The sequence below is a fragment of the Alosa pseudoharengus genome, unplaced genomic scaffold (genome assembly GCF_046254945.1).
Source record: "Alosa pseudoharengus isolate Yale_2024_CS ecotype anadromous, Long Island Sound unplaced genomic scaffold, YU_APseudo_1.1 YU_APseudo_1.1_scf_8, whole genome shotgun sequence".
In the NCBI taxonomy this organism is placed as follows: domain Eukaryota; kingdom Metazoa; phylum Chordata; class Actinopteri; order Clupeiformes; family Clupeidae; genus Alosa; species Alosa pseudoharengus.
The window spans coordinates 17,035,580-17,054,087 of record NW_027468870.1 but is presented as its reverse complement, the minus strand read 5'-3'; the positions used below and the strand labels follow the sequence as shown (position 1 = coordinate 17,054,087).

The 18,508-nt window shown below is 45.6% G+C and overlaps 1 protein-coding gene and 1 long non-coding RNA gene across 5 annotated transcripts; both read right to left on the bottom strand.

Moving 5' to 3' along the window:
- Positions 1-399: 399 nt before the first annotated feature.
- LOC143111658 (uncharacterized) lies at positions 400-3,749 on the bottom strand. Of its 4 annotated transcripts, XR_012984573.1 has the most exons (5): positions 1,853-1,867; positions 1,706-1,762; positions 1,415-1,621; positions 1,226-1,330; positions 400-947 (listed from the first exon to the last, which is right to left on the bottom strand). It is a non-coding gene; the product is annotated as an uncharacterized LOC143111658 (long non-coding RNA). The 4 variants fall into 4 exon arrangements; XR_012984575.1 differs by lacking the exons at positions 1,706-1,762; positions 1,853-1,867 and adding an exon at positions 3,724-3,749 and having other exon boundaries at positions 401-947; XR_012984574.1 differs by lacking the exon at positions 1,706-1,762 and having other exon boundaries at positions 401-947; positions 1,853-1,870.
- Positions 3,750-9,453: 5,704 nt separating this feature from the next.
- LOC143112621 (uncharacterized) lies at positions 9,454-16,133 on the bottom strand. The gene is made up of 10 exons (XM_076274902.1): positions 15,965-16,133; positions 15,742-15,871; positions 15,281-15,647; positions 14,175-15,185; positions 13,707-14,069; positions 13,093-13,623; positions 12,362-12,986; positions 12,063-12,251; positions 11,509-11,963; positions 9,454-11,346 (listed from the first exon to the last, which is right to left on the bottom strand). Exons 1-10 carry the CDS (start codon positions 16,131-16,133, stop codon positions 10,126-10,128), a joined length of 5,061 nt encoding a protein of 1,686 aa, XP_076131017.1. The 3' UTR covers positions 9,454-10,125.
- Positions 16,134-18,508: the final 2,375 nt, after the last annotated feature.

Here is an 18,508-nt window from a genome sequence, read left to right as displayed (position 1 = left end):
AGTGTTGCCTACAAGCGCGAAAGGCGGAGCTGAATTTCCAGGAATGTCCCTCGTTGGCGAATGTATTTCAAAGATGGAGGCGCAACATGGATTCAGCCATTTGCGCGACTCGCGCGTATGTATTTGGAATAGCAGATTCTACACTTACGAGAATACTTTGATTAGTAAGTGGAAATAATTACACATGAATGAGCACATATTTTTGAAAGAACAAATGGGTTTTTGCTAAGAATTAACTCAAAAAAGTACACAATGTAGCTTTAAACAGCACGAGCAGGAATGCATTATTATATATTAGCAGGAAAGAATGAACAGGCAAAATCGATGGAACTTATAACTTTAATATAAAATTATCAAAAGACAAAAAAAACAATATAAAAGGCCTCACTGTGTGTGTGTATATATATATATATATATATATATATATATTAGACTTAGTGTTAGCTAAGTATATTAACATAAGGCATTTGACTTTGGTAGGTGCTACATTCAACAAATAGACACACTGTACAATAGACAATATACATTGTGGCAGATACCAACACAATATACAAAGACATAATACCAATACAAGTACACATGGAGTGGGCTGTTGAGTGCAAAGTAATAGTGCAAATGTAGAGTGCAAGACGTATATTGGAATGATAAAGTAAGTAATGTGCAGGTGTGGTCAAAGTGGGGATGACTCCACTTATCCACAGAGTGATAACAGTGCGAAAGAAGCTGCTCCTATGTGTGGTTGTTTTTGTGTGTAAAAAATACAATTGCTGTAATACAAAAAAATACTATAGCTTTGATAGACAATACTATAGCTTTAATTAAAGAAAAATACAAAAGGTTTAATACAACAAAAAAAAATACAAAAGCTTTAAAAATAATTTAAAAAAAATAGAGCTCCAGTCCTTCAAGTCCGAGTCGAGTCTCAACAAGATCAGTCCTCAGCTTGCCTAAAAAGAAAAAAAAAAGTTTGATGTCATACTAAGAATGAACATGTTGAAAAAAACAAGACAAAGTGCCTTACTAACAACCCTTTTTTTTCTGATCACAAAAAAGTAGTTTTCCCATTCCTTTGATTGTTATGAACAAATTTCAATTTACCGTCTGTGTGGGGCAAACTTCAGTGCTAGCCCAATCAGGTCCTCCGCCTCTGCAGCATTTAGCGCAGGCTAGTCCCTTGTCATGAAATTGCATTTAATTGGAAATGGAAAATTCAAAGCCGCTGTACCTTCAACTGGCACCCAAGGTGAAGAAGGGCGAGTCAAAGTTGACCCATCCAGCACTGGGCGACCGACTGGGCGAGGAGTCACCTCCCTCTGTGTGACGAGTTCTGCTATTTACAACCAAAAAAGTTAAGTTACAATCAAATCCCTTGTGATGAAATTGCATTTAATTGGAAATGGAAAAGCCGCTGTACCTTCAACTGGCACCCAAGTCCTGGAGGGAGGGCATTTTGTTCCTCCTCTCCTGCAGCTCAGTGACTGTCGAGCAGGACGACAGCAATATGTCATCGACTGGAGCAGAGGGAGGTGACTGGGAGCTCCTTAAGAGCACGAGCAGCTCATCCATCTTCTCCTCAAATGCGTCCATTCGCTGTGCCATGCGGTAATGGTTGTCCTTATTGCTATGGAAAATGGATGGTGTTAGTTTTAGTTGTTAAATACATTATATACCTGCATATGTGAACAAATTAAGTGAGTGTTCTTACCTCTTATTTCCGTCTCCATGGCCAAGCCACCTCCCTCTGTGTGATGAGTCACTTGTGCTGTTTACAAAAAAAAAAAGTTACTTACTCTCAAGTTCCTTGTCATGAAATTGTATTTACTTGGAAATGGAAAATTCAAAGACACTGTACCTTCAACTGGGTCCCAAGATGAAGTGGCAGGCGTTATAATAGACCCATCCAGCTCTGGGCAATGAGCTGGTTGCCTGTGTGGTGTTGACTCATCTAAAAAGAAAGTAAATATGAATATTGGTCAGTTAATTTATGGTAGGTTTCTTGCACATGACATTTGCAAAAGATAAACCTATGCTGTTACATTAAACAATCGCTAAAAAGAAAAACTCACATGCAGGTGGTGGAGGCAGTGACATCTGGTGACCTAATAAAAGGCAGGAAGAGACAAATACATCAGAACAGTAACATGATATGCACTAGGTTAATAAACATGAATGTCAGTAGTTCCATGGTAGGAAATATGACTCAACTGGTTTTCTTAAATAATACATGTATAAATGTTAACTTACAGACAGGGCTTCCAGGCACACGCACCATCCTGGAATGCTTTCTTGCTTGCGGAACGGATTCATCTGAAATAAAAGACCATACAATCTGCACTGATTGCAAAAAGAATATTTGAATTGTGCAAATAATGTAGTCTGTATTTAAGAGGTCTTACCATCACGTGACCATGCACTGCCTTTTGTGGACGCTCGCATCTTCTTCCGCCTCAATGCTAGAAGTGTCCATCAGACATTTTTCCATAGCTTTGGTGTATGAATCTACGTTAAGAGAACAACGTTTTTGTGAGCCAGTAGTAGAGCAAAGCAGTATTTCCATATAGAGAAAACTATTATTGATAGTATTGCAGCAATCAGTCATCTGTACACAACCAGATTTTCTTGACTGGATATTTGGCCCAGCTTTTGACTTGATTTTTGTATTGTAGCCCAGAGAATTTCTAATGGGGAGACACAGCATCCATAGAAATGCATGGGCTTAGTTTGTAAAGCCAGTATGGCAGCTGTGTATAGCCTACTACACACATTCCGCCCCTTCCTGTATGCTTCCCAACAGACCTCTGAAGTTCGCCTACAAAAAGGAACCAAAACTGCCATCTTTGCCTATAAGGAGATCAGGGTGTTAATTTAACCTAACTACCTATGACAAGTTACATTGCAAGTTAGGTCTGGGGTAGCAAAAATCTAAGTTGCTGTCTTAACGTAGGCCTGTTGAAGATCACAGTTAGCCTACCACTCGATGGCAGAGGACAAACGTGTGTTGAGCAAAATGTCTGCATTTCAGACTTCTTCGTCCCCGGGAGATTGCAATAATTCTCTCCCCATGTTATTTTCCCATAGCAAAAATTGCAAGATAGGCTACCGGATCTCAGCTTTTTGAAGGCAAAATTCAGAGGTCTATTCACTTGAATCATCTATCCGATCAACTGTGTTACAAAATGGCCGCCGACAGTGTAGCCTATACATTATCAGAGTCAGATTATTAGACATTCTCTGACATTATCTATAGCCATCTCTATGGCTCTAGTGTAGCCTACATATGCAGGACTGTTCAGTAGGTTATACCAACTTAAAAAGCATCACCATCTCAGTATACCCACTTAAAATAGACTAGGATTCATTTGGGGTTGATCACAGTATAGCCTACCCACTACAGCTAACTAGCCTACATCACTGCTGCCGAGTGACTTGCCTAAAAGGACTGACTGTACACTAAAACTAATTAAAAGAAACGGTAGCCTAGTGCTATTATTTGTAACATCAACGCGAGCAGGTTAACACGATGACACAAAACATACAATGCTGCAAAACATAACACGTTGAGAACAGCTCAAACAAAGACGAACGAGCAATGTGCTCTGGTAAATTACAAACTTGGCAGAATCGGAATATAACAAAGCCCTACAAGTGAAAGGACTTAAGGTTAAACCTCAAACTCTTGCATTACAACTACTAGGCCTACATCATGTAACATATTTCACTTACTTTCGTGAGATCGAATTCAAGACGAGTGTAATCCATTCCAAGACTTCTTCCAGCGGCGTTCAAGAATCACGGAATTCAGGACAAGACTTCAATCGATCACCTGAAAGCAGAGGCGCTGTCTTCCCCCTACTGGCGTGGGGGTAGGCCTACGTGTAAGGGAGAGCCTGTCTGATTGAACTGAAGTGAATTGTGAAATGAAAGAAGTGAATTTTCTTAGTTGTGAAAAGTGTTCTATTGATAGATTTTTGTTTAAAGTTCACCTAATACGTAAAAAAAGCACAAAAGTATATATTTTTTATTTAGTAAAATTGATATTAGCCTAAAATAAATATTATCTTGATATGATGTTTACCTTACTTAGATTTTATAAGACCAATCATTTGAGTGGATCTAAATCAACTGCAAACATTTTGTATGTTACTTCAAAAACTGAAATGGAGCTTGTGTTAGTATCGACTATAGCTGTTATTGTCTCCAGTTTCTAAAGCTGATAGAGGCGCAATCAATCACACAATGCATAACACATTTAACACGGCATGGAATTGGAATGAATAGAGACGCATTACCATTGACGTCATTGCCACATAATCAGAAGCCTCGAATGCAAATAATGTAAAATGTGTGAATGTAAAATGGTAATGGTAGGCTACAGGAACAAATGAAACATGTTCTGAATGTATTCTAGTGATAGCAGAAAACTATTATAAAAATATTTTATATTTTATTTACCGAAGTATTATTGTTTGTTTAATCCAACGTGAAACTGCAATCGGTTCTGAATGCAGACCAGGCGTCTTCCCCCTACTGGCGTGGGGGTGCACTCAGAACAACCAAAAACAACCAATAACAACTAAACGGGAACGTTGTGTGAAGGTACTGTGCAACCACAGGAGAACGTTTTGGTTGGTTGGTTCCCTTAACGTTTAGGAACGTTAAGAAACCCTTAGGTAACGTTCCCTAACCGTTAGTTTTTGGTTTGGTTCGAACTACCCTTTAGGGAACCATACACTAACGTTCCCGAACGTTCCCTTAACGTTTTGTGTTAGTGGGGTAGGCCTACATAGACCATAACTTGTACTACTGTCATCTTATTTAAGAACTTTTCCCAATATTTCCCATAGCCTATATCGCTTTTCCTGAAGGGGTGTCTTTATTATTTTAACTCGCGTCTTCAGCTTCTTTACTGTTGACTTAGCCTACTGTATTGATGCTTTACTGTATTGATGCTAGCCTTCTCGTGATATTTTAAGTAGGCCTATTTGTAGAAAATATATATTTAATTAATTTTAACTGACCCGCCCGCAAATGACCCGAATATCATTAAAATATTTGGTTTATGACCCATAACCGCGGGTGACCTGCAAGCTTACGAGGGGAGTTGTGGGAGATTCAGGTAGGGTTGCGACTTTTTGGACTCGCCCACTCTGTCAAAGAGACGTGAATCATGTTTTGGCCTACAAACCTTTTAAAATATCGAAAACGATCATTGATCAGGGAAAAAAAATATCATATGTATCAGGAAAAAATAATTTTCCTCGGCCCTCCCCCCAGGCCAAAAAAATTCTCCTGGGCCTTCCCCTAAGGCTTAAAAAATTCTCTTGGGCCCCCCCCCCCCCTGACGACCGGCCCTCCCCCCCGGTAAATATCGTACAGTCCCTAATGCAATGTAGAGCTACACCTTCCTCAGTTCCAGGGGTGTGAGGAGACTGTTCAGTTCATTCCTGGTAGTCCTTGAGCAAGGCAGTTGTTCTGGGGAGATATAAAATAAATAAATGAATAAAAAGGGATTTGAGATGCATCTTATTTTTGTTAGAGTGAATTACATGTGAATAATACAGTGTTGTGCAAGCTACTTGGGAATTGTAGTGAGCAAAACTATCAGTTACTCTGCCATGAATAAAACTTTACTACACAAAACTACCACCCCAGTCAAATGTAGCAAGCTTAGTAACACAAACACAGCAGTAGGCTAGTTCACTACATAGGAAGCTACTTTAAATTGTGCTAATTTCCCATGACAAAAGTGTAGCTTGTTTGGCCAAGCTACTTCATATAAAGAAGTTAAGCTATTGAAAAGTTACTTTATTCAGGAAATAGTGAAGCTACCACCAACACACTTATTACTAGCTAAGCTACAAGTAGCAACTGCCCGATAATAGGCCATACCTGTCAACATTTAGCTTTCCAAAAACGGGAGATTTTTTTTCGGGGGGGGTCAGTGTTTATACCGGATCTGTGTTTGCATATTTAATACGTTTCATACACGTGTTTCAACTGCATTTCGGCCGTTGCTTTTACCTTACCATTACCGTACGCATGCCAGTATCCACCAGCTGCCTGCCTGCAGCCTATACTTCCAAAACTCCAAAGCTGCTTGCTGTCAGATTTGGTTCCGAGGGAACAAGTTCAGTGTATCAACAACACTCAATAACAGTTTATGTGATGTGTTAATCAATTAAATTCCCAACAATTTCACAACAACTCTGGAGTAGGCCATTCATCTAACCAGCTTGCTTACGACGAGACTCAGGCTGCGCAGTTGGCACCCTAATGGGTTTTGGGTTGCCAGGTTTTAGCCTATGACAAAACGGTTGAAATTGAAACTAAGTGATCGTGTATGTGTAGGGTGCATTTCATACACAATCTGGCAACCTGAATGCATCAATGATTTTAAAATGAAGTTTGATGGCCATGCAAATTACGGGAGTTTTCCGGGAGAAATAACAAAACGGGAAGGTGCTGGGAGATGACCTTGAAATACAGGAGAAACCCGGGGAAAACGGGAGTGTTGACAGGTATAGGCTACAGTGTGTGCCACTTGTGTAAAATTCACTGGCCAATGTTATATTAGTAATATTTGATTCATTTCTACAATAGCATTCTTGTGTCAGTTGTAATGTAAGTCAGTGTTATGGAATATGACTCATCAAGTCTCAGTTCATAGACGGGTGAACACCTGAACACCTAGCAAGTAGCCTAGCTAGCTGGCTACGATTTACATACAATAACAAAGATCCTTGCTCCTTTTCAACTCTCTGGTAATATTGCATTCACAAAATACAACCAATAGTACGATAATGATAATGTTAAATCTTACTTGTGAAAAGTAATCCTCCGAGCCCTGTTTGCGATGGTCTGCCGATTTGAGCAAGAATATGCTGCACATTGCTCTGGCATCTTGTTTCTTCTGCTGCAACTATAGCGGCTGCATTTCCTGTTTCCAGCAGCCAATGCTGTGTCTACTCTGGCACAAAGGCTCTGGCATTGCAGCAAATCACCCAGACGTAATTTTTTTACCTCTGACGTCAGACGCAAAGTTTTTGCGCGTGGCACATGTAAAAATTTGACGTCTGACGCTCAGACGTCTATTTTTTACTCCTGAAGAAGTAAAAAATCTACACGTGGAGGCGTTATTTTGACAGACGTTTTGTCTTGAACGGCTTGCCATAGTGGAAACAGTGGCAACGTGTAATACCCCACCCCCTAGAAATGTTCTGTCACGGCCTATGTCGACATTGTTTCTAATCTAAACCGAGTGATTAATGCTGGTATTGTCATTGCCATCAGCCAAAACCTAAACCTATTGCAAGCATATAAAACAGTTAACTTAAGCAGACCAATATGAGTCATTATTTGTGTTAAATATCTATGTGTTGGAAAAAATATATAGCCTGGACAAATATCTAGGTATCCCACAGGTTATCAACTGTCTCGTGGCTTGACGGCAGCGCGTTGGTGCATTGCACGCTCGGTGGGAGTTCGCATCCTATCTCTTTTCATCTCTGAGTAAGAGTAGGCCTACGAGACGCAACAATAGGTTTTGACCATACATATTTATGTATATAGTTACTCTACATCGAGAGACCATAGGTACAATACATCAGTCAAAAACAATTGAATCTACGTGTCAGTTCTAGTTCACCTGCAGGTAGCGAGAAGCAAGAGGACAATCTCACATCATAAGAAAATCGAATCTACAACGTTGGGATAATAAGTCATCTGCTTTAGTCACTCACTACACCATTTAACACTGCTGTTGTTAGGGACTGTGAAGATTATAATACTAAAAGCAAGGCAATACTTTAATTAACATAAATAGCAAGAATGAGCCAAGTAGGGGAGCAGTGTCTTAATCAAAATTAAGTTAACTTACAGGATATATCAATCATTGAGTCACGAGATAAACATCCACTTCGCAATTTTGGTTAGGCGCTCAGGACACCAACAGGAAATACCAAGGAACGAGACAAGTGCGACTGCCTAGGGCAGTAGTTCAAACGACCAAACTTTGCGTCCTTGTTTGCGATTGAGAGTTCGAACTAGTCTAGTCGTGATCCCCATAGGCCCAATAGTAAACCCAGAAATGTTGAGTAGTTTTATTGCAGAAATGTCATCTATAGGCCTTGTGGGTGGAATTAAACTTGGTTGCCTAAAGTTGCACTTTGGGCATTTTGCATAATTAGCATAAATAGGCAATTAAGGCGAGGCAGTACAGGTGAATAGGGTAAAACATTTAAATAATAGATATCACCATGACACTTTCTGAGTTGATTACTTATGTTAAGATGAGAAAAAAATGTATTGCATGTTTTTTATATTTTAATGTTTACATATGCAAATGAGGCCCTATCTCATTAAAAATGCTCTAATTTGCATACACACAAAAGCAGATAGTGTGATAAACCAGGCTCAAAATTGTTTTTCCAAGGTAAACACGTGTACTTGGTTGGGTGAGTTGGTGAAAACCTTTAAGAAACTTGGTAAGGAGGCAGTGTTGACCTATGGACAGACAGATTAAGAAATTAAGTGTGCCATGCAAAACTAGAAAAGCACTCCGAGAGTGCAGACCTCCGCCAAGGGGGGTGCGCAGGACTGAAGTGCAATTGATTAGACAGGTAATTGGCAGAGAGTCTACAGATGTCAGATCGATGCTTGTGTCAAAATCCTGATTAGCATATGATTATCTTATGCCTTCCCCCAGGTTTGCTGGACCAGGAAGTAGGAGGAATCCTGCAGGGAGCGCTACACGTGGCTCTGACATCATCCAAAACAAACAAACTTGTGTCAGCGCTGGAAGGTGAATCCCGTGTGTTTTACTGAACATCACCTGAAAAGGTGCTGTTGCAAATGGGATTTTTATAGCTAGATTATAACACAATCACACAGTTTCACCAAGCATAAGCCCCCCCGCATTCATTTTAATGCCTTTTATTCACCTTTGTTGTACACAAGTCCCAAGATATTGAAAAGTTTTTTAGTAAAAAAAAAAATTGTAGTTAGCTTGCTCCCTTTCTTTCAATAAAGTATTGGATTTATCACAAATGCCAGCTTGTGTGAGATGAGTTTTTTTCCCCCACCCTATGTCCTTTATGCTTTCAACTATTATGAAAAGTGTTTAAATTTAAAGAAAGAAAGTGTTTAGTTTAAAGAAGTTAAATGTAAGACTTTTGAAGACCTTTTATGACCATTGTGATTGAAATTTTAAGCATACGCTTTTTGGTATAGACAACAAATACCAACTTTATTTCTTCTTTAAAAACCTGAAATGACAGACACTAAATGTATTTTGACCTAGTGCACAATTAAAGACTTTTAAGGCTTTAAACTAATTTAGATTTAAGATTTTGACCCTTTAGAAACCTAGTTCTAGTGTGTGTGTAAAATAAATGTAGACACTCAACAAGGCATTGTTACTGATTTACCATTTTTATTCAGTAAGACCAGCAAACAGATAACAAGTCAGAAAGTGCATAAAATAGGAGAACACTGCAAAACTCAGCAAACGGTGCCAAGACAACAGTCATTTGTAAGACCAGAACATGGATAACAAGTCAAAAACTATTTTACAGTTTGTACAGTCAAAACACTGCAAAGCACAGCGAAAGGTGCCAAGGCAACAGGCTTTTGTAAGACCAGAACATAGATAACAAGTTAGAAAGTGCATAATAGGAGAACACTGCAAAACACAAGTCAGAAAGTGCATAAAATAGGAGAACACTGCAAAACACAGCGAAAAGTGCCAAGGCAACGGGCTTTTGTAAGACCAGAACATAGATAACAAGTTAGAAAGTGCATAATAGGAGAACACTGCAAAACACAAGTCAGAAAGTGCATAAAATAGGAGAACACTGCAAAACACAGCGAACGGTGCCAAGGTAACGGGCATTTGTAAGACCAGAACATAGATAACAAGTCAGAAACTATTGTACAGTTTGTACAGTCAAAACACTGCAAAGCACAGCGAAAAGTGCCAAGGCAACGGGCTTTTGTAAGACCAGAACATAGATAACAAATTAGAAAGTGCATAAAATAGAACGGTGCACAACAGAGAAAAACGTGCCATGATAACGGGCACTTGTAACACAGATTACAGGTAAAAAATTATTTACAATTTGTACAGTGTCAGTCCTCCAAGCCATCTATGACGGCGACAAAGTGGGCAAAGTTTCTGTAGATCCTGTTGTCCAGGCCCTTGGAGGGTGACATGTCTTTCACAGGGCAATACGTTTTCTTTTTGTATTTTTTATGTCCCTGTATAGGCTGGCCACACACCTTGCAATTGGGGATGTGCTGGACCCTGAAAAGCTTTGCCCCAACTTGGGTGGGCTGGTCTGCCACCAGCTTCCTTTTATAATGGGTCGACCTGGACCAGGAAGCTGGAGCAGCGTGGGTCTGGCTGGAGGAAGGCCCAGCGAGAGCAGGGGCAGGCAGGATGGGCACAAGCCGAGCCAAGGGCGCAGCAGTCGGCGCGGTCTGTGTGGAGGAGGGGCCCGCCACAGACTGCGTGGGGGTGGGCACAGACCCGGTGATGCTGAAGGCGGCGGGGGGTCTCTGCAGCGGCCGCACAAGAGGCAGTGGCTGAGGAGGAGGAAGCAGTGGCTGAGGAGGAGGAAGCTGCGACGGCGCCGCCATGTCAGCCCGTCCCCTCAGCTTCTTGGTGCCGGCCGTGCTGGCCGTTGGTACGTACTCCATCACCGGGTAGTCGGGCGGAGGGAGGACGTCGGGTTGCCGTGGCGCTGGAGGAAGCTCTGTGGACGATACGGAGGTGGTCTTTGAGATCACCGAAGGTTGCCTGGTGGCGTGAAAGTTGACCAGCCTCTCTTGCTGTCGGATAAAGTCCCTGACCGTTTTGACGTTGATCTTGGGGAGAGGGATGCCCGCCTTGGACAGCACCGGGTCGTCCACCAACACCCTGTGCTGTATGAGTTCATAGGCCTTGAGGATGCTGGCCTTTTCCGGGCCGGTTCGAGAGGACTGGGGGGCACTCAACCAAAGCAGCTTGACCAGCACGTACATGAGGCGGTTGTGCTGCGCGCTGATGTCCTGCTGGGCCGGCGCGTACCTCCTGGCCATCTTCACCCGCTGGATCAGGGCGGCTTCGCCGAGGTCATCCCTCTTTGTACGGCAGTACAAAGTGTTGCCCCAGTGCGTGCGGTACAGCTGGTGGTACTTCTGTGGCTGCTTGTCGTGCTCCTCCACCGCATTCCAGGCGTCGAGGATGGCGTTGCGCTGGTCGGTGGTGAGCTGGAGCTTCTGGTCAGCACCCCCAAGCTGCACTAGCGTAGAGCAGAAGGCCTCCAGCTCCTGGAACCCAGGGAGGGGATTGGCACTGCAGGCGTCCTCCTACAAAACAGCGAGAGAGAGAGAGAGAGAGAGAGTGAGTGTAACTTGAAATGTAAACAATGTTCTTTCTAAAATAAATGTCTAATATGAATGTCTGTATATGTCTATAAATGTGTATATAAAAATGTCTTTGTGGTTCAGCAGCATCTCGGTGAGACTCACAAAGGCTGGCGGATGGACAGTGGCCGTCTCGTTGTTGGTCAGCGTGATGCGGGCAGCATCTATGTCTTCCAGGTCCTCGTCGCTTTGGTAGGCTTCGTCTGCCTCGGCGCCGGGATCATCCTCACCAGGCTGATACACCTCCTCCTCGGGGGCCGGGCCATCGTCGACGAGACCGTCGAGGGAGAAAGCCTCAGACTCCCCCGTGCTCTGGCGAAACAGGTATTCGAGCCCGAGCAGCTCGTCGGATTGAACGTTGGCCGGGGGCCGGAAATTCTGATCGACGGCCTCCCCGAAGAGCAGCTGGCAGCGAGCGTTGAGGCGGTCCACGAGCGGCGCAGAGTAGACGCTGGACCTCTGCCGACCTCCAAACACGGCCGCCGAGCTCCTGTCGGCGTTCCACCGCGCGATGCCGCTGACCAAGTACACCTGGTAGGGCCGCGCCGCACAGTGGGGACCTGCAGGCACATCACAACAACAGGCATGATATGAGCGCTGTTGTTGTGTGGGTTTTTTATTTTTTGGAGTGCAAGTATTTGTTGTGTTTTCTAGGTCACCTGGAATCATGTGGGGGAGCGAGCGGTGGAACCCCTCCAAGCTGTTGCTCCCACGCAGGCACTTGTAATATGGGACATCCACACCGTTGATGGTGGTGGTGCGGGCAACACGGTACATGCTCATGCCTGGTGGGTCCTGGATGCATTCCAGGTGTCGCTGCTGGCTGGCCCACATCTCATTGATGGCAGCTGTAAGCACAAAACACACAAACATGCATTCATTTAGCACATAATTGACTTTGAGCGTGTGTGTGTTTGTGTGTGTGTGTGTGTGTGTGTGTGTGTGTGTTTTGTCGTACCAGTGGACTTGAAGAGGCTGACGCCACTCTCGTCGAGCCCAGCCGGACCCTTCAGCTCCTCGATGATGAGGTGAATGAGGCGAAACGTCTCATGGGCGCCGAGGGTGACCCGTCGGACGTGGTGCTTTAGCTGCTCCCGCGAGATGTAGCGTCGGACCACATCCTCGTCCGACACGGCCTCCATGACGGACGAGTCTCTGGCCCTGACGGCCGCGATGAGCAGATCCAGGTCCTGGCGGTTGTAGGCCAACACCGCCCCGGCCAGCGCGGATTTCAAGGCGGGGTACTTGGAGTGGGCCTCTGTCCGCAGAGCGGCGTCAAAGCGATGGAGCCAGTGGAAGATATCCAGCCTCACCACCATCCCGTTGTCCACCCAAGGCTGGAAGAGGGTCTCCACAGCCGTCGGACCCTGCGCCCTGCAGCAGCCCCGGTCGATGTAAAGGATCTGGGGGACAGGCTGGTTGGCGAGGTGGAATCTCTCCATAACTCCACGGCACATGGGCTCCAACTTCTCCACGGACTCCTCGCAGGTGAGAACAAAGGACACGATCTGGGAGAGTTCGTTGCCGATGCTGGTGAACCACTCGGCCGAGCCCTTGCCCTCCCCAGAGAGCTTCTTCACCACCTACGACAAAACAAACAAACAAATACGAGTACAGTTTAGGTTTGCGTGATGTGGTGTTTTTCCTGTGAGTACTTGTATGCGTGCAACACACTCTTGGTTAACTTGCCTTCTTTGTGGAGTCCATTTTCAGGACCGTGCCAAACGTGGACAGAATTTGGCTCCGGTAATCCTGGACGTTGTTGGCCTCCGCCAGGAGAAAGGCGTGCCGCAGGAGCCGCTCGCAGGGAAGCTCCCTGGGAGGAGGAGGCGCCCGAAACTCTCCGTGGCCAAGCGCGGAGACGATGCTGCCCGGTCGCACCAAAGCCATGAGGAGCGTGGTGTAGAGGTCCCGCCTGCGGTTGTGTTCCTCCATGTGGTTCTCCCGCACCTGCCGCCACACCTTGGCCATGGTGTTGCCCTCTGTGCGGTCGCGCAACAGGTTGAGAACGCTCTTGTCGACCCCGCGCTTGGCCGTGAGGACAGCCGGAAACATGGCCTGGTGAGCCTCGCTCAGCTGGCGCAGGATGGCGTCGTCCCAGGCCAGCCAACGGCCCATGGGGCCACCGTCTCCCCCCCTGGCTGCCTTGAGGCACGGCCCGCAGCAGAGCACTTCGCAGCACATGGAGTACCACCCCGACACATCGCAGATGTGCCGCACCTGAGAGAGAGGAAATGTCACAATTACAGATCGGCACGGGCCAGACATGCACATAGCACTCACGCGAAGGGACCAAAGCTTACCCGAATGTGGTAACCCGACTTGGAGAGATGGGTGTTGCGTCCGGCCCCCGCGCACGCGTCACCACGCGGGCAGCTGATGGAGCACCGCCACACGCCAACAGGGCGCCAGAAGAACAAGCGGCTCCGGAAAAAGGGCTGAGGAGAGGGAACGCCGCCACCGAGGTAGCCAGGTGGCTCGGGTGGGTAAAACCACATGCGGTCCGACTTCAGGACCCGCCGCCTCTTGATTTGCCCCCTGATGTCCTTGAAGGTCTGCACCGAAGTGAAAAGCCCTCGCTCGCTGTCCTCCTTCAACCAGGTGACGTCTGCCGCTGGGATGCCGCTAGGGTCCTCCCATAGCCTCACCCAGCCTTCCAGCTCCACCTAAAAGACACATAACACAAACAGCATATATATATATAAACAGTGCATAATTAGATTGTGACTGAGGTATTTTGTAATGCATCACACTGTCATTTTTACACTTACAGGAGAGTCGCTCTGCGACAACGTGGTGGCAGAGGCAGGCTGAGACCGAGAGGCAGGCTGAGACTGGCTGTTGGAGGGCGACGGTGACAGCTGCGGCTCAGGGCGAGCGTCAGGAGCAACCTGGCTGGTGGACGTCTCGGGCTGCTGCGCTTCAGGCTGACTGGGCGAGGATGGTGCTGGCTGCTGCGTCTGACGCTTGGAGGTCCTGGAGGGCCGTTTGGGCGCAGGCTGACTGGGCGACGACGGCGGCTGTGTCTGACTCTTGGCGGACCTGGAGGGCCGTTTGGGCGCAGGCTGCTCGGTGGATGGCGCTGGCTGCTGCGTCTGACGCTTTGCGGACCTGGAGGACGGTTTGGGCGCAGGCTGACTGGGCGACGGCGGCGGCTGTGTCTGACTCTTTGCGGACTTGGAGGCCGGTGTGGTCTTCTGTGTCTGACTCTTGGCGGACTTCTTGGCCCGCTTCTCAGATGCAGCGAGGAGTGGACGCTCAGGAGTAGGAGGAGCAGCGGCAGCAGGAGGAGCAGGCTGCTGTTTCTGACTCTTCTTGGCAGACTTCTTGGCCCGCTTCTCAGTGAGGAGTGGAGGCTTAGGAGACGCAGGAGGAGCAGCGGCAGCAGGAGGAGCAGGCTGCTGTGTCTGACTCTTGGCAGACTTCTTGGCCCGCTTCCCAGATTCAGCGAGGAGTGGAGGCCCCGGAGACGCAGGAGGAGCAGCGGCAGCGGCAGGAGGAGCAGCGGCAGGAGGAGCAGGCTGTGGCTGGCTGGTGGACAGCTCGTCAGCTGGCTTCCCTTGACTACTCTCAAAGGTGACGAGGGCATCCAGCATGAGGTCATCATCATCACACCACGACGCGCAAGATGGAGCAGCGACAGCAGGTGCAGCAGCAGACGGAGTGGCTGTAGGAGGAGCAGATGGAGTGGCTGTAGGAGGAGCAGATGGAGTGGCAGCAGCAGCAGCAGCAGCAGCAGACGACGGAGTGGCAGCAGGACGAGCGGCGCCCGACTGAGACTTCTGTGAAATACAGGTAGGTATCAGCTTTATGTTTTCTGTTATGCATCAGATGTTACAGTATTATTAGGATAATTAGGACAACTCAACAAGCATACCTCTTTCTCCAAAATGTACACCCGGAAGCGCTTGAGGGACTTGGTGGTGATGTCACCCTCCTTTTTAAGCAGCCACTGCTTCACAGCGGCATGAGCATCCCGCGCCTTCTTTCTTTCTTGTTCACTCCCAGCTTGTGGGTCAGCCTGGTGGCGTTTATGCAGGCTGTACCAGCTCCACATTTCAAAGAAGGTGAAGGACTTGAACTGCCCCTGGCCGTAAATGGCCCGATCCACGTTGACCTCAAGGTGACAAGAGACGGGGGGGAACAGCGTCACATAGCTCATCAGGCTGTCCTTCAGCCACCCGTCATTGATGGGAGTTTTTCTCTTTGGGTCCTGGGTCTCCTCCAAGTGGCGGTCAAGAACACTGAAACACACACACACACACGTCATGGTTAGTTTAAGAAACGGACAACTGTATGCTGTTTGGTTTTCTTTAATGTTTTCTGCAATGTACTTACTATTTGATGTAGCCAACATCATTCTCGATCAACCACTTGAAGCTCCTCCCAAAGTACCAGCCGAATGTCAGGACCAGTTGTCCCAGGTACTGGGCCTCCGTAGGGTTGTCAATGTGACAGCGTTTTTTTGCTGGAGACAAAAAAAAAAAAAAAACATTTTATTACCTTACTGAACAAGCCAGCAAAAGCTCTGCATTAGGTTGTCATTATGCCATGATGTTACCTTCTCTGTAGGCCGTCTTTGGCTCCCGCAGCAGCTTGTTAACACTCAGGCTTTTGCCCTGCGCAGCCTTGGCCTCTTTTGAGGCCCGTAGCATGCACTGTTGCCTCTCTACTGGCACGCTAGTGTCCAGTATCTCTAACACTGGCAGCAGTGGATCCATATCTGACATTGGTAACAGTCAATTAGCATTAAAACCATTATGCTTTACTCGTCATTATGCTTTACTAATCACTTGGTAACAGTCAATTAACATTAAAACATTAAAATCATGTATTTGCTTTACTCGTCATTATAACTTTACGTTAGTCAACATATAACCAGTGCGCTCTCTCATTCTCCCTACTGAGAGCATCTCTCTACTCAAGTTCCCGCGCAGCCTGAGCAAGCGGCAGCTGCACTGTTCTCTAACTAAGGAAATATCAAGGAAATATATCATCCTAAATTATACCATTACGTTCACTTTTGCACAATTTTATACACACCCCATTCGTAGTGTGCTTAAATGTCCATTTTTATCATTTCTATTTAGTTTTACTTTTTTTTCCCCTCCCCCCTCCCCCCAACTATGGCTTTCCCGCGCTAACGTTAATGAAATTGGCTTTGAAATTGGTGTACTTCACCAAGGTAAGCATAAAACCAAATTACAACGAAAACACTATAGAAAAAATTAATACCTACATAAATATGCTTAAAAAATTAAACCCTTAACTGAGCATATGGAGCATGTAATAGCAGAGTTATAAATGCTATGCTGAGAAGATGCAGGATGCTAACGTTAACGTTAAGCTACATTGGATGGATGCATGCAGGTAGGCTAACCTTTCTTTCAAATTAAGTTATCATTCCTGTACTTAAACATTAATTTAGAAGGAATTAGCTTAATAATAGTCATTACCTTGCGGTATGTGTTTGTAGAATTTTGCTTGGGTTCTCGTCGGGTAGATGAAAGGGTATGTGCACCTGCCTGAAATGTTTTTATAGACAGTCTCGCTATCGGATTGGATATAAACGTAGACTCTGGCGCAATCGGAGGCTGACTATTAACTAACGTTAACGACCGCCAAAGATGAGTTCTGCTCTCTGGTATGTTCCAAGTCTACGATGAACGTAGACTCTGGGCCAATGACGAGCCAAAAGCGTAGCCCGCGAACTTGAGTCAGGCCCCTTTACTTTAACTGGTAGTCTACGTTGGCCGCCGCGATCGTAGACAGTTTGGCTCTCTGATTGGCTCAGAGTCTACAGTGAAGCTAGACTCTGGGCCAATCCGAGAACCAAACTGTCTACTGTAGAACGTGGACTTAGCACTACGGTAGACATCACCTCTGCCAAGCGAAAACATAACCGCCTCCTGGATCCAGACGGTGATCCGGATTTAAACTTTTTGAGTTATCTTGTGAACAAACAGATGAACAGACAAACAAACAAACAGACAAACAAACCCTGATGAAAACATAACCTCCTTGGTGGAGGTAATAACTATATAACAGCATGCACACACAAACCCACAAGAACTATATACAATATGCAAAATAACCATATCCAGCATGCACACGTACACAAATACACAATAACTATATACAAGAACTATATACAACATGCAAAATAACTATATACAGCATGCACATACACACAAACCCACAAGAACTATATACAATATGCAAAACTAGATGTACCGCAGAGCGGTACAAAATATGACCGCCGCCCAGTCCAGCACATTTTTTCCACAAAAAGAAATCACGCTGAAAGGCCTACAGTATATGATTCTAACTGTCTCACTAAATTGCATTATCCACACGTACTCAATTCTCACTGATATCTGCTAGACAACAAGTACCAAAACATGATTAGTTCATAGATTTCACATGTAAAATTCATTTTATACAACCCCACCTCCATCTTGCCTGTTCATAATTCTGAGAAATTCTTGAATTGTGTGCATGTGTGCATGTTCATGTTTATGTTGTGTGTGTGTGTGTGTGTGTGTGTGTGTGTGTGCGTGTGCGTGCGTGCGTGTGCGTGCGCTTGTGTGTGTGCCTGCGTATGTGCCTGTGCAAGCGTACATATGTCTACTGTGTGAGTATGTGTCATACGTATGATTACTGTGAATGTATGTGTGTGTGTGTATCTGTTTGTGCACATGTGTGTACATGAAATGGGTTAACATGACCCCTGGAGGCAAACATACGGAAAAAAATGGTCATCCTAGTCCCTACAGTTCTCAAGATATTCACAGAGAACTGTGTCTGCCCTACCCTCCTTTCGGGGGTCCAGTCCAGCGGGGGGGCTACAGATCAAAACGAAAAACGACGGTTCCATGCTATCCATGTGGGGTTACATGCCCACCAAGTTTTGTGTACCCCGGTCTTTCAGTGTCCCGGGAATCATTGTTGGTGTACGTCACTAAATGTACACATACATTATTTTATTGTAAGGCCCCCCATGAACGAAAGTACACAAAACTTGGCATGCATTCGGAGGGTGTCATAATGATCCTACACTTTTAATTTCGTGCAGTTTTGACCTTGTCAGCCAGAGATATTGTGA